Source organism: Xenopus tropicalis, chromosome 7, assembly GCF_000004195.4.
Source record: "Xenopus tropicalis strain Nigerian chromosome 7, UCB_Xtro_10.0, whole genome shotgun sequence".
Classification (NCBI taxonomy): Eukaryota; Metazoa; Chordata; class Amphibia; order Anura; family Pipidae; genus Xenopus; species Xenopus tropicalis.
The window spans coordinates 3,590,618-3,604,576 of record NC_030683.2 but is presented as its reverse complement, the minus strand read 5'-3'; the positions used below and the strand labels follow the sequence as shown (position 1 = coordinate 3,604,576).

General features: G+C 44.8%; 1 protein-coding gene across 1 annotated transcript in view; it reads left to right on the top strand.

Moving 5' to 3' along the window:
• Positions 1-7,448: 7,448 nt before the first annotated feature.
• acsl5 (acyl-CoA synthetase long chain family member 5) overlaps positions 7,449-13,959 on the top strand; it is a 28,339-nt gene continuing 21,828 nt past the window's right edge. Inside the window, 2 exon segments of the mRNA NM_001011069.1 lie at positions 7,449-7,536; positions 13,302-13,466. Coding sequence (NP_001011069.1) covers positions 13,311-13,466 — 156 coding nt within the window. The 5' untranslated portion in view covers positions 7,449-7,536; positions 13,302-13,310.

Sequence of the window (13,959 nt, the reverse complement as noted above, 5' to 3'; positions counted from 1 at the left end):
CTGTTCTGCCCCCAATAAGGGGTAATTATATCTTAGTTGGGATCAAGTACAGGTACTGTTTTATTATTACAGAGAAAAGGGAATCATTTAACCATTAAATAAACCCAGTAGGGCTGTTCTGCCCCCAATAAGGGGTAATTATATCTTAGTTGGGATCAAGTACAGGTACTGTTTTATTATTACAGAGAAAAGGGAATCATTTAACCATGAAATAAACCCAATAGGGCTGTTCTGCCCCAATAAGGGGTAATTATATCTTAGTTGGGATCAAGTACAGGTACTGTTTTATTATTACAGAGAAAAAGGAAATACTTTTTCTGGTTATAGAATGTCCTATTCCTAGCAACTTTGCAATTGGTCTTTATTATTTATTTTTGTATCGTTTTTGGATTATTTGCCTTCATCTTTTATTAGAAAGAGACATTTTCTGTCATTGGGTGACATTTAATTTTTGGGGGGTTACATTCCCTGGAATATGAAAGCAAAGGTCGTGGGTTTGTGCAATAGATCAAATCTATGAAGCAATGATTAATGGGTCGAGTTGCAGTTACACCGGATCTCTGGGCAAATGAGTCACCCCCCCCCCCCCATAAACAGATTTAATTAGGAGTCTGTTTGCATAGGGTCAATATATGTTACTCAGCGCTGCTGTTTCATAATAAAAGGCTCCTGCAATGTTACTAAACCATATTCACAGGGTCCCTGCCCCCCGACTTTCTCTAGAAGGGGTGCCCCCCTAGGGCAGAACTCTTTACTGGGCCTTGTTGACATCAGGCTCCCAAGATACCTCCACCTGGGTCAGGAGAGGAAGTACCGCCCCTTTCCCATCACCATATTGAAGTGTGACAGGAAGTGGCAGGAAGTTGTCATTATCTCTATAGGATTTATCTATAGGGTCCGTGTATCTGTTTCCCTCAAGGCAATAAACTGTATAAAGGAAGTGACAGCGGGGCCCATTTATCAACACTGGGCCAATTGGTCTGTGGGCAGTTACCCATAGCAACCAATCAGCAATTGACTTTACTCAGGTAGAAAAAAGAATGCAACAATGGGATTGGTTGCCACGAGTTACTGCCTAGGATGCCACCTTTCTGAATATCTTTTACCGGCCAGTGGGGGGCAGGAATAAAAGGGGGGCGGGGTGTGACATAAAGGGGCGGGTAGTGATGAAAAATGGGTGGGGCTACAACACGCAAAGCCAAAGGACAGTAATAACATAACTTTGGGGAGGATTGGGCGCTGATTGAGGGCGGGATTTTCTCAAGTATATTATAAATTTATCGGCAACAATAATTTGTAAATATCGGTAAAATACCGGCCAGGGGGCAACCCTAGTTACTGCCCGGGGCAAACTTGCCCATTGTGGATAAATGATCCCCACACAAGATTAGGAGCAGGATCTGATCCAAACAAATCCAAATTTGCCAAACGTGGTGCCCAGGGGCTATGGAAGCTGATTAGGCTTGGGGGGTAAATTATACTGGGGATTTATTGGGACCTGTCAGCTGACCCACAGGGAAACCAATCCAATTCCCACACGGTTACCCATAGCAACCAATTAGCAGTTAATTTGGGGCAGGCTACTACAAGGCAGAGAATGAAAGCAAAACTGGTTGCTACGGGTAACTGCCCCGGTGCAACACATCAACCTTGTTAGTAAATTAACCTGGATTTTTGGAGCAATTTGATCTCCGAGGATCCAGCTGTAAATCAAAGACACAGGGACAGGATAAGACCTGGGGAGATAAATGTAACCTAATGGTGTTTCTGTGGGCCTGGATATAGGAGGAATATTGCACCTAGAGATCAATTACTTGCACCCACACCGGGGGCACCCTATCACTGTCACCTTTCACATGTGGCAGCAGATCAATCCCCGGAGCGGCCTTTAACCCTTCTTACTGAGCAATCAGCCGAGCTCATCAGATTTCGCTGCGCCTCTCGCCGGCTTATCAGTCAATGGTTCCAAACTCTAAAGTCGGTCTCTTGCGCCAGTCCCCAAACATCAAGGTCCTCTCTCTCTGAGCGCCTCTGCCCCGAGCGCCACCCTCCCCGGCCAGTCTCGGGGGGCCCCAGGGACCCCAGTCGGACCCTGACAAACTACAGTGTTCCCTTTATAAAGAGTCTGCCTGCAACACAGGCCATGGCAGGTCCAATAGCGCCCCTTTCTAGATGAAGGTCAGAATTTTTTTAGATTTCAAGGGAAACTAAACCCCCAGAATGAATACGTAACCAACAGACAGTTTATATTATATTAAGTGCCTATTAAAGAATCTCCCCAAACTGGAATATATATATCAGTAAATATTGCCCTTTTATATCCTTTCCCTTGAGCCGCCATTTAGTGATGGGCTGTGTGCCCCCTCAGAGATCAGCTGACAGGAAGTAATGCAGCTGTGTGTTCCCTCAGAGATCCCCTGACAGGAAGTAATGCAGCTGTGTGTTCCCTCAGAGATCCCCTGACAGGAAATAATGCAGCTGTGTGCTCCCTCAGAGATCCCCTGACAGGAAGTAATGCAGCTGTGTGCTCCCTCAGAGATCCCCTGACAGGAAGTAATGCAGCTGTGTGCTCCCTCAGAGATCCCCTGACAGGAAGTAATGCAGCTGTGTGTTCCCTCAGAGATCCCCTGACAGGAAGTAATGCAGCTGTGTGTTCCCTCAGAGATCCCCTGACAGGAAGTAATGCAGCTGTGTGCTCCCTCAGAGATCCCCTGACAGGAAATAATGCAGCTGTGTGTTCCCTCAGAGATCCCCTGACAGGAAATAATGCAGCTGTGTGTTCCCTCAGAGATCAGCTGACAGGAAGTAATGCAGCTGTGTGTTCCCTCAGAGATCCCCTGACAGGAAGTAATGCAGCTGTGTGCTCCCTCAGAGATCCCCTGACAGGAAATAATGCAGCTGTGTGTTCCCTCAGAGATCAGCTGACAGGAAGTAATGCAGCTGTGTGTTCCCTCAGAGATCCCCTGACAGGAAGTAATGCAGCTGTGTGCTCCCTCAGAGATCCCCTGACAGGAAGTAATGCAGCTGTGTGCTCCCTCAGAGATCCCCTGACAGGAAATAATGCGGCTGTGTGTTCCCTCAGAGATCCCCTGACAGGAAGTAATGCAGCTGTGTGTTCCCTCAGAGATACCCTGACAGGAAATAATGCAGCTGTGTGCTCCCTCAGAGATCCCCTGACAGGAAGTAATGTAGCTCTGTGCTCCCTCAGAGATCCCCTGACAGGAAATAATGCAGCTGTGTGTTCCCTCAGAGATCCCCTGACAGGAATTAATGCAGCTGTGTGCTCCCTCAGAGATCCCCTGACAGGAAGTAATGCAGCTGTGTGCTCCCTCAGAGATCCCCTGACAGGAAGTAATGCAGCTGTGTGTTCCCTCAGAGATCCCCTGACAGGAATTAATGCAGCTGTGTGTTCCCTCAGAGATCCCCTGACAGGAAGTAATGCAGCTGTGTGTTCCCTCAGAGATCCCCTGACAGGAAGTAATGTAGCTGTGTGCTCCCTCAGAGATCCCCTGACAGGAAGTAATGCAGCTGTGTGTTCCCTCAGAGATCCCCTGACAGGAAGTAATGCAGCTGTGTGCTCCCTCAGAGATCCCCTGACAGGAAGTAATGCAGCTGTGTGTTCCCTCAGAGATCCCCTGACAGGAAGTAATGCAGCTGTGTGTTCCCTCAGAGATCCTCTGACAGGAAATAATGCAGCTGTGTGTTCCCTCAGAGATCCCCTGACAGGAAGTAATGCAGCTGTGTGTTCCCTCAGAGATCCCCTGACAGGAAGTAATGCAGCTGTGTGTTCCCTCAGAGATCCCCTGACAGGAAGTAATGCAGCTGTGTGCTCCCTCAGAGATCCCCTGACAGGAAATAATGCAGCTGTGTGCTCCCTCAGAGATCCCCTGACAGGAAGTAATGCAGCTGTGTGCTCCCTCAGAGATCCCCTGACAGGAAATAATGCAGCTGTGTGTTCCCTCAGAGATCCCCTGACAGGAATAAATGCAGCTGTGTGCTCCCTCAGAGATCCCCTGACAGGAAGTAATGCAGCTGTGTGCTCCCTCAGAGATCCCCTGACAGGAAGTAATGCAGCTGTGTGTTCCCTCAGAGATCCCCTGACAGGAATTAATGCAGCTGTGTGTTCCCTCAGAGATCCCCTGACAGGAAGTAATGTAGCTGTGTGTTCCCTCAGAGATCCCCTGACAGGAAGTAATGCAGCTGTGTGTTCCCTCAGAGATCCCCTGACAGGAAGTAATGCAGCTGTGTGCTCCCTCAGAGATCCCCTGACAGGAAGTAATGCAGCTGTGTGTTCCCTCAGAGATCCCCTGACAGGAAGTAATGCAGCTGTGTGTTCCCTCAGAGATCCTCTGACAGGAAATAATGCAGCTGTGTGTTCCCTCAGAGATCCCCTGACAGGAAGTAATGCAGCTGTGTGTTCCCTCAGAGATCCCCTGACAGGAAGTAATGCAGCTGTGTGTTCCCTCAGAGATCCCCTGACAGGAAGTAATGCAGCTGTGTGCTCCCTCAGAGATCCCCTGACAGAAATAATGCAGCTGTGTGCTCCCTCAGAGATCCCCTGACAGGAAGTAATGCAGCTGTGTGCTCCCTCAGAGATCCCCTGACAGGAAATAATGCAGCTGTGTGTTCCCTCAGAGATCCCCTGACAGGAAGTAATGCAGCTGTGTGTTCCCTCAGAGATCCCCTGACAGGAAGTAATGCAGCTGTGTGCTCCCTCAGAGATCCCCTGACAGGAAGTAATGCAGCTGTGTGTTCCCTCAGAGATCCCCTGACAGGAAGTAATGCAGCTGTGTGTTCCCTCAGAGATCCCCTGACAGGAAGTAATGCAGCTGTGTGTTCCCTCAGAGATACCCTGACAGGAAATAATGCAGCTGTGTGTTCCCTCAGAGATCCCCTGACAGGAAGAAATGCAGCTGTGTGTTCCCACAGAGATCCCCTGACAGGAAATAATGCAGCTGTGTGCTCCCTCAGATATCCCCTGACAGGAAGTAATGCAGCTGTGTGTTCCCTCAGAGATCCCCTGACAGAAAGTAATGCAGCTGTGTGTTCCCTCAGAGATCCCCTGACAGGAAGTAATGCAGCTGTGTGCTCCCTCAGAGATTCCCTGACAGGAAGTAATGCAGCTGTGTGTTCCCTCAGAGATCCCCTGACAGGAAATAATGCAGCTGTGTGTTCCCTCAGAGATCCCCTGACAGGAAGTAATGCAGCTGTGTGTTCCCTCAGAGATCCCCTGACAGGAAGTAATGCAGCTGTGTGCTCCCTCAGAGATCACCTGACAGGAAATAATGCAGCTGTGTGCTCCCTCAGAGATCCCCTGACAGGAAATAATGCAGCCGTGTGTTCCCTCAGAGACCCCCTGACAGGAAATAATGCAGCCGTGTGCTCCCTCAGATATCACCTGACAGGAAATAATGCAGCTGTGTGCTCCCTCAGAGATCCCCTGACAGGAAGTAATGTAGCTCTGTGCTCCCTCAGAGATCCCCTGACAGGAAGTAATGCAGCTTGTGTTCCCTCAGAGATCCCCTGACAGGAAGTAATGCAGCTTGTGTTCCCTCAGAGATCCCCTGACAGGAAGTAATGCAGCTGTGTGTTCCCTCAGAGATCCCCTGACAGGAAGTAATGCAGCTGTGTGTTCCCTCAGAGATCCCCTGACAGGAAATAATGCAGCTGTGTGCTCCCCCAGAGATCCCCTGACAGGAAGTAATGCAGCTGTGTGTTCCGCAGAGATCCCCTGACAGGAAGTAATGCAGCTGTGTGTTCCCTCAGAGATCCCCTGACAGGAAGTAATGCAGCTGTGTGTTCCCTCAGAGATCCACTGACAGGAAGTAATGCAGCTGTGTGTTCCCTCAGAGATCCACTGACAGGAAGTAATGCAGCTGTGTGTTCCCTCAGAGATCCCCTGACAGGAAGTGATGCAGCTGTGTGCTCCCTCAGAGATCCGCTGACAGGAAGTGAAGCTGTGTTCCCAGAGATCCCTGAGGAAGTATGCAGCTGTGTGTTCCCTCAGAGATCCCCTGACAGGAAGTAATGCAGCTGTGTGTTCCCTCAGAGATCCCCTGACAGGAAGTAATGCAGCTGTGTGTTCCGCAGAGATCCCCTGACAGGAAGTAATGCAGCTGTGTGTTCCCTCAGAGATCCCCTGACAGGAAGTAATGCAGCTGTGTGTTCCCTCAGAGATCCACTGACAGGAAGTAATGCAGCTGTGTGTTCCCTCAGAGATCCACTGACAGGAAGTAATGCAGCTGTGTGTTCCCTCAGAGATCCCCTGACAGGAAGTGATGCAGCTGTGTGCTCCCTCAGAGATCCGCTGACAGGAAGTGATGCAGCTGTGTGTTCCCTCAGAGATTCCCTGACAGGAAGTAATGCAGCTGTGTGCTCCCTCAGAGATCCGCTGACAGGAAGTGATGCAGCTGGGTGCTCCCTCAGAGATCAGCTGACAGGAAGTGATGCAGCTCTGATTGGGCCTAGCATGTATGTGTGCCTTGGCTTGTTTGTGTGCCCTGTGACTCCTATGATCCCAGGGGGGCAACCCTAGGTCTTCCAGGCCGACCCCAACATTCAGCCTTTGTCCGACAGTAAATTCCCATGCGGAGTTCCTGCTGAGGTGCCAGGCCGGGCAAACATGGTCGTCCGCTGATAGGATTTTCTACCAGGCCTGATTAAGGGGGTGGCCCACCTTTCTATCAACTTTTGGTGCGTTATTGAATATCCTTTTCCTAGCAGCTTTGCGTTTGGGGATGTGAAGGCTGCATGGGTGCTCATTTGGGGGTACAGGGGTCCCTGAGGCAGCAGCCCCGGTGAGCCCTGCACCCCCCAGTCCGACCATGCATATTCTAGTCTCTCATTCAAACCACTGTCTGGTTGCTAGGTACACAAGACCCTACCAACCTGATAGCGACTGAAAAACCAAACTGGAGAGCTGATGAATAGAAAGCAAAATAACCGAAAAACCACAGCAATAAAAAAAATGAAGACCAATTGCATATTGTATCAACATCTATATCATACTTAAAGTTTATTCAAAGGCGTACAACCCCTGAGCATATAGAAATGGCAAAGGCAATGGTTTTGGTCCAGGATTGAAATAAAGGCCAAACTAACACCTAGAACATAGAACAAATGAGAAGGGGTTTCTTCATGGAATGGACTGACCCTGCCAAGTGTCTGTGTGTGTTTTACCAGGCTGCGCTGCTATATTCCAGCGATTGCCGTAACGCGGCGCACAAATTCCACTTTAGGATGTTGTAACCCCGGCAGATGAGGTTCCCTTGTTGCTCAATGACACAAGCGTCTTGCATTTAACCTCTTCATGACAGGCAGCTCATTGACTCTATTCAAACAACTGGATTTCTACCTTTGAACCTGCTGCGGGGAAGGTACAAAGATTACACTCTCTGTGCGGCCAATTAATAGAGCAGCTGGGGGAGAACTGGGGCACAGTCCTGAGCAGGATCTGTCCTAGAGATCAGCCTCTTCTGCAGGGTCTGAGCGGCCCAATAGTTTGTAGGATCCACCACCCCGAGCCGGGACACTGAGGTAAGTACCCCCAAATGTACAACCCCCAGTGCAGTGCATTATGGGCCTCTCCTTACTCAGCTGCACTGATTGGGAACATTGCACATAGGAAAAGTATAAGGCAGTATCTATAGCTGTGAATTCTGGGGTATGAGAAGGGGAAAGACGTCGACAATATATAATTTATATTATGATATATCAGTACAAATCAAAATGTAAATATACTAACGGATATTAAACAAAGGAATTAAATTCTAAATATGATTGAGATGACATAAGACAGACAGATAGATAGACAGACAGATAGACAGACAGATGGACAGATGATAGATAGATAGATAGATAGATAGATAGATAGACAGACAGACAGATAAATAAATAGATGACTAGACAGGCAATAGATAGATAGATAGATAGATAGACATAAATAAATAGATGAATAGACAGACTATAGATAGACAGATAGATAGACAGATACATAAATGAATAGACAGGCAATAGATAGATAGACAGATACATAAATGAATAGACAGGCAATAGATAGATAGATAGACAGTACACAGACAATACAATAAAGATAATTCATCTTTGCTTTTGTTGCCATACAGTGCTACTACTTATCCACTATTTAATTGGGTGCAATGACTCCCTGACCCATGGAACTTACAATCTAAGGTCATTGCATGTTCAGTTATGCTGACAATATGGACAATACAGATTCTGTGTTTTGCTTCTGACGCTGACACACACAAATGCTAATAGTGTTAGTTATTATAGGTTTTAATTTTGCCTCGGTTCAGAACTTGCAGTACTTGGTACAGAACCAACTGAGTCTTGTGCCCACTCAATTTTAGTCTTCACTCCGGCTGATGGGATCTGTTATCTGGAAACCTGTTATCCAGAAAGGATTTTGTAAAGGCCATCTCCCATTTTAAACAACAAATTCATTTTTTTAAATGAATATCCTTTTTCTCTGTAATAATAAAACAGTACCTGTACTTGATCCCAACTAAGATATAATTACCCCTTATTGGGGGGCAGAACAGCCCTATTGGGTTTATTTAATGGTTAAATGATTCCCTTTTCTCTGTAATAATAAAACAGTACCTGTACTTGATCCCAACTAAGATATAATTACCCCTTATTGGGGCAGAACAGCCCTATTGGGTTTATTTCATGGTTAAATGATTCCCTTTTCTCTGTAATAATAAAACAGTACCTGTACTTGATCCCAACTAAGATATAATTACCCCTTATTGGGGCAGAACAGCCCTATTGGGTTTATTTAATGGTTAAATGATTCCTTTTTCTCTGTAATAATAAAACAGTACCTGTACTTGATCCCAACTAAGATATAATTACCCCTTATTGGGGGGCAGAACAGCCCTATTGGGTTTATTTCATGGTTAAATGATTCCCTTTTCTCTGTAATAATAAAACAGTACCTGTACTTGATCCCAACTAAGATATAATTACCCCTTATTGGGGCAGAACAGCCCTATTGGGTTTATTTAATGGTTAAATGATTCCCTTTTCTCTGTAATAATAAAACAGTACCTGTACTTGATCCCAACTAAGATATAATTACCCCTTATTGGGGCAGAACAGCCCTATTGGGTTTATTTAATGGTTAAATGATTCCCTTTTCTCTGTAATAATAAAACAGTACCTGTACTTGATCCCAACTAAGATATAATTACCCCTTATTGGGGCAGAACAGCCCTATTGGGTTTATTTAATGGTTAAATGATTCCCTTTTCTCTGTAATAATAAAACAGTACCTGTACTTGATCCCAACTAAGATATAATTACCCCTTATTGGGGGCAGAACAGCCCTATTGGGTTTATTTAATGGTTAAATGATCCCCTTTTCTCTGTAATAATAAAACAGTACCTGTACTTGATCCCAACTAAGATCACTGCTGCAAAAAACCAATGAGGGTATTATTTGCATCCAGAGAAGTAATGTTAGTTATTGAAAGAAAAAATATATATATAATTTGTTAAACTGATTGTGGTTTCCCTTTAACTGGCTGAGTGCCTGCAGTTACAATGTGCCCAGTATCTAGGGGACAATTAAATGTCAGGGCTGTAAATGCCACCTTTACCCTCCTGCTTGAGAGCAGATATTTACCTTTCTTGCCGGGAACCAATGTCAGTTTTGGACGGTTGCCCAAAAGGTCGCGCTTATGGCAGTGTCTCCCTATCAGTACTGCAGCCCTTAGAGGTAAAGGTGGGGGGCACCCAATATACCCCAATCTATTCATTCCCATGGCCCTGCATAGCTCTGTGTTTCTCCTTCACCACGTTCCACCTCTACGGCTAAATGCCCAAACCCATGTCCTTATTTGCCCTTTATCAGGTTGCGCAGCAGCTGTACTATCAGCACTCAGGCATTTCCAACCAGCTGGGGGGGGGGGGATATCGGTATTTACTAAGGTGTAAAAAAGTGGATGTTCACCTTTGAGTTAACATTTTGAGAGATTTTGCAATTGGTCTTCATTTTTTATTATGTGTCGTTTTTTAGTTATTTCATTTTCCGTTCAGCAGCTCTCCAGTTTGGAGTTTCAGCAGCTATTTGGTTGCTAGGGTCCAAATTACCTTAGCAACCAGGGAGTGGTTTGGATGAGAGACTGATATATGAATAGGGGAGGGGCTGAATAGAAAGATAAGGAATAAAAAGTAACAATAACAATAAAACTGGAGCCTCACAGAGCAATAGGGTTTGGCTGCCGGGGTCAGTGACCCCCATTTGAATGCTGGAAAGAGGCAGAAGAAGAAGGAAAATCATTAAAAAAACGATAACAAATAAATAATGAAGACCAATTAAAAAGTTGCTTATAATGGGCCATTCTATAACATACAAAAAGTTAATTCAATGGTGAACCAGCTAAAATAGAGCCATTCCAAGGTACCAGTTCAGCCCGGTTGGGGCCGATTTCCCTGAGATGGAATGACCCAAGTGAATTTGCAAAGAGGGGGTTGCAGTAATATGAGTTCACCCCTACAGTACAGTCGAAAAATTCTATTTGTAATTTGTTCCGAGCAGTCATTTGGGCTGGGAAACTTCATAAGTAGAATTTATGGGGTGATATTCCCCTTGTTTCGTGGTGGGTTGGGGGCGCCCCCCGTCATCTCAACTAATGCCCTATTAAATGGGCAATATTACAATTCATTAATTATTCCCATATCAGAGTATCTGGGACATTGCGCAAGGGATGAAAGATTGCGGGAACGGAAACGGCTCTGGCCAATTGGCAGAAAGGATGAACCCTCATTGGCCACTGGTGCAACATTTATTGCACACAAATTGCCCCAAGTGTCGCCCTTTCCTCGGCTCTAGGAATGAGCGCTGCCCTTTGGCCCACAATGCAAAGTGTATATTTACCCTTGGAATCCTGACCTCCCGGCTGGGGGTTAGAGTGTAACTGCTACGTACGATGGGAATAAACTCCACAGATTACTGGGGACTCTGAACTCTGCCTGGGATTGTGGCCAAAGCGTGAATCTACACAAACGTGGCCTTTTTATCTCTTTCTACATTTTCAAAAGAGTCTGATCCTCAGTCTTGTGTTGTTCTGTTTCCATATCAAAATCCCTGGGAAATAAAATTCATAAAAATTGAAATTCTTCCAATTTCGTCCAGTAGGAATAGGACAGAATTGCCTCACAGGTTACATTTCTTTAATAATTCCCTTTTCTCTGTAATAATAAAACAGTACCTGTACTTGATCCCAACTAAGATATAATTACCCCTTATTGGGGCAGAACAGCCCTATTGGGTTTATTTCATGGTTAAATGATTCCCTTTTCTCTGTAATAATAAAACAGTACCTGTACTTGATCCCAACTAAGATATAATTACCCCTTATTGGGGCAGAACAGCCCTATTGGGTTTATTTAATGGTTAAATGATTCCCTTTTCTCTGTAATAATAAAACAGTACCTGTACTTGATCCCAACTAAGATATAATTACCCCTTATTGGGGCAGAACAGCCCTATTGGGTTTATTTCATGGTTAAATGATTCCCTTTTCTCTGTAATAATAAAACAGTACCTGTACTTGATCCCAACTAAGATATAATTACCCCTTATTGGGGCAGAACAGCCCTATTGGGTTTATTTAATGGTTAAATGATTCCCTTTTCTCTGTAATAATAAACAGTACCTGTACTTGATCCCAACTAAGATATAATTACCCCTTATTGGGGCAGAACAGCCCTATTGGGTTTATTTCATGGTTAAATGATTCCCTTTTCTCTGTAATAATAAAACAGTACCTGTACTTGATCCCAACTAAGATATAATTACCCCTTATTGGGGCAGAACAGTCCTATTGGGTTATTTAATGGTTAAATGATTCCCTTTTCTCTGTAATAATAAAACAGTACCTGTACTTGATCCCAACTAAGATATAATTACCCCTTATTGGGGCAGAACAGCCCTATTTGGTTTATTTAATGGTTAAATGATTCCCTTTTTCTCTGTAATAATAAAACAGGTAAACTGTACTTGATCCCAACTAAATATAATTACCCCTTATTGGGGCAGAACAGCCCTATTGGGTTTATTTAATGGTTAAATGATTCCCTTTTCTCTGTAATAATAAAACAGATACCCTGTACTTGATCCCAACTAAGATATAATTACCCCTTATTGAGATCCAAACAGTTTATTGGCATTACATTATGGTTTATTATGCAAAAAAAGGGTTCAGGTAGAGTTCCCCTTTAAAAAGCAATAGATAATCTGATAATTACAATATATTTTCCCTTTCATGTTAGGAACCCACGGAGGGTCAGTCATGGAGTTTGTGGGGGCTGTGTGGGTCGGTGGCCGCCAAGGTGACACTGTAATTAGGGACACAACACAAATTTCCTCAAAAGTCATAATTAAATTAATTACACTGCAAACTCCTTACACATTGTCATGCCCCGAGCTAATTGGCCCCTGGGTTTGCACAACACAGCGAGTCCACACACGCAGCAAAACACAATTAAAACGCAACCAACAAGGAGAGCTGGGACCATGGAATCGATTTTCCGATCATTCTAATAATATGAGATTGGGGGGGGTCTGAATTATTATTGGAAATAGTCTTGTTAAATAGCACTGAGCATCATGGGAACTTTTGCCTCCATTTTGGTGCTTTGGGGCAGCAATCCCACCTCATTGCAGTTCATATAATGTATCTGATTTATCTGTGTCTCACTGCTTTATGGGGCAATACAGGCAAATGGGTTCGGTGAGTAGATTGTTAGTTCCTTGGCTCAGGATCTCCCCTGGGTACTATGCCTCTTTCTGCATTTATCCTTTAGAATCACGTATAATTCTTGGTTATAAACCAATATTCGATGGCCAGAAGAGAAAATTAGAATTCACCCCAATATATCACTAATGGATATATTGGGGTGGGTAGTGGGGGGGTCCGTCCTACAGTATGGGGGTGCCATAGGGTCCTGAGAGCCAAAATGGACCGTTCCGGCTATAGAATCATATTTTGTCTGCTTTTTTGCTCAAAATGCCATTAGTTACAATAACCTAAGAGGTTCTTTGCTGTGAAAACAAGGGACTAAACATTGGAATCATTCAAGCAGGAACAGCAGCAAAGCAAGAGTGCAAGACTATTAGGAAAAGCTAAAATAATAACGATAATGATAGATATATATATATATACTGCATATGCTTGGGTTATACAGCCATTTACACAATGGAACTCAGTTGAACTAATATATAACTATTTTCTAACAAGTATTTTGCTTTTTTTTTTTGCTTCTTTAACCAGATCGCCCCAATGTTCTGCTGCCTGAGCTTCCTCTTCACCCCCCTCCCCACTCCATTGATCGTTAGTCTCATTACTGTTGGGATCTCTGCTTTCATCTATGTGCTAACGAAGCCTAAACCAGTCTACCCCCCCATAGATCTCAACCGACAGTCTATTGGCACCGAGGTATGGTCATATATACAGTATATACACATAAATACCTGGCTTATTGCAACTATACATATCTATATATGGACAATGGGAATGTTCTAGAATGGATATTGGAAAGTTGTATCAGGAGTCAGAACCAGCAGTGCAGGGAAGGGAAAGGGACAGACACAGTGACAGTTACACATAACTATAAACCCAGTGAGAATGAGGAATGAATGGGTATTGGGGAGTTGTATCAGGAGTCAGAACCAGCAGTGCAGGGAAGGGAAAGGGACAGACACAGTGACAGTTACACATAACTATAAACCCAGTGAGAATGAGGAATGAATGGATATTGGGGAGTTGTATCAGGAGTCAGAACCAGCAGTGCAGGGAAGGGAAAGGGACAGACACAGTGACAGTTACACATAACTATAAACCCAGTGAGAATGAGGGATGAATGGATATTGGGGAGTTGTATCAGGAGTCAGAACCAGCAGTGCAGGGAAGGGAAAGGGACAGACACAGT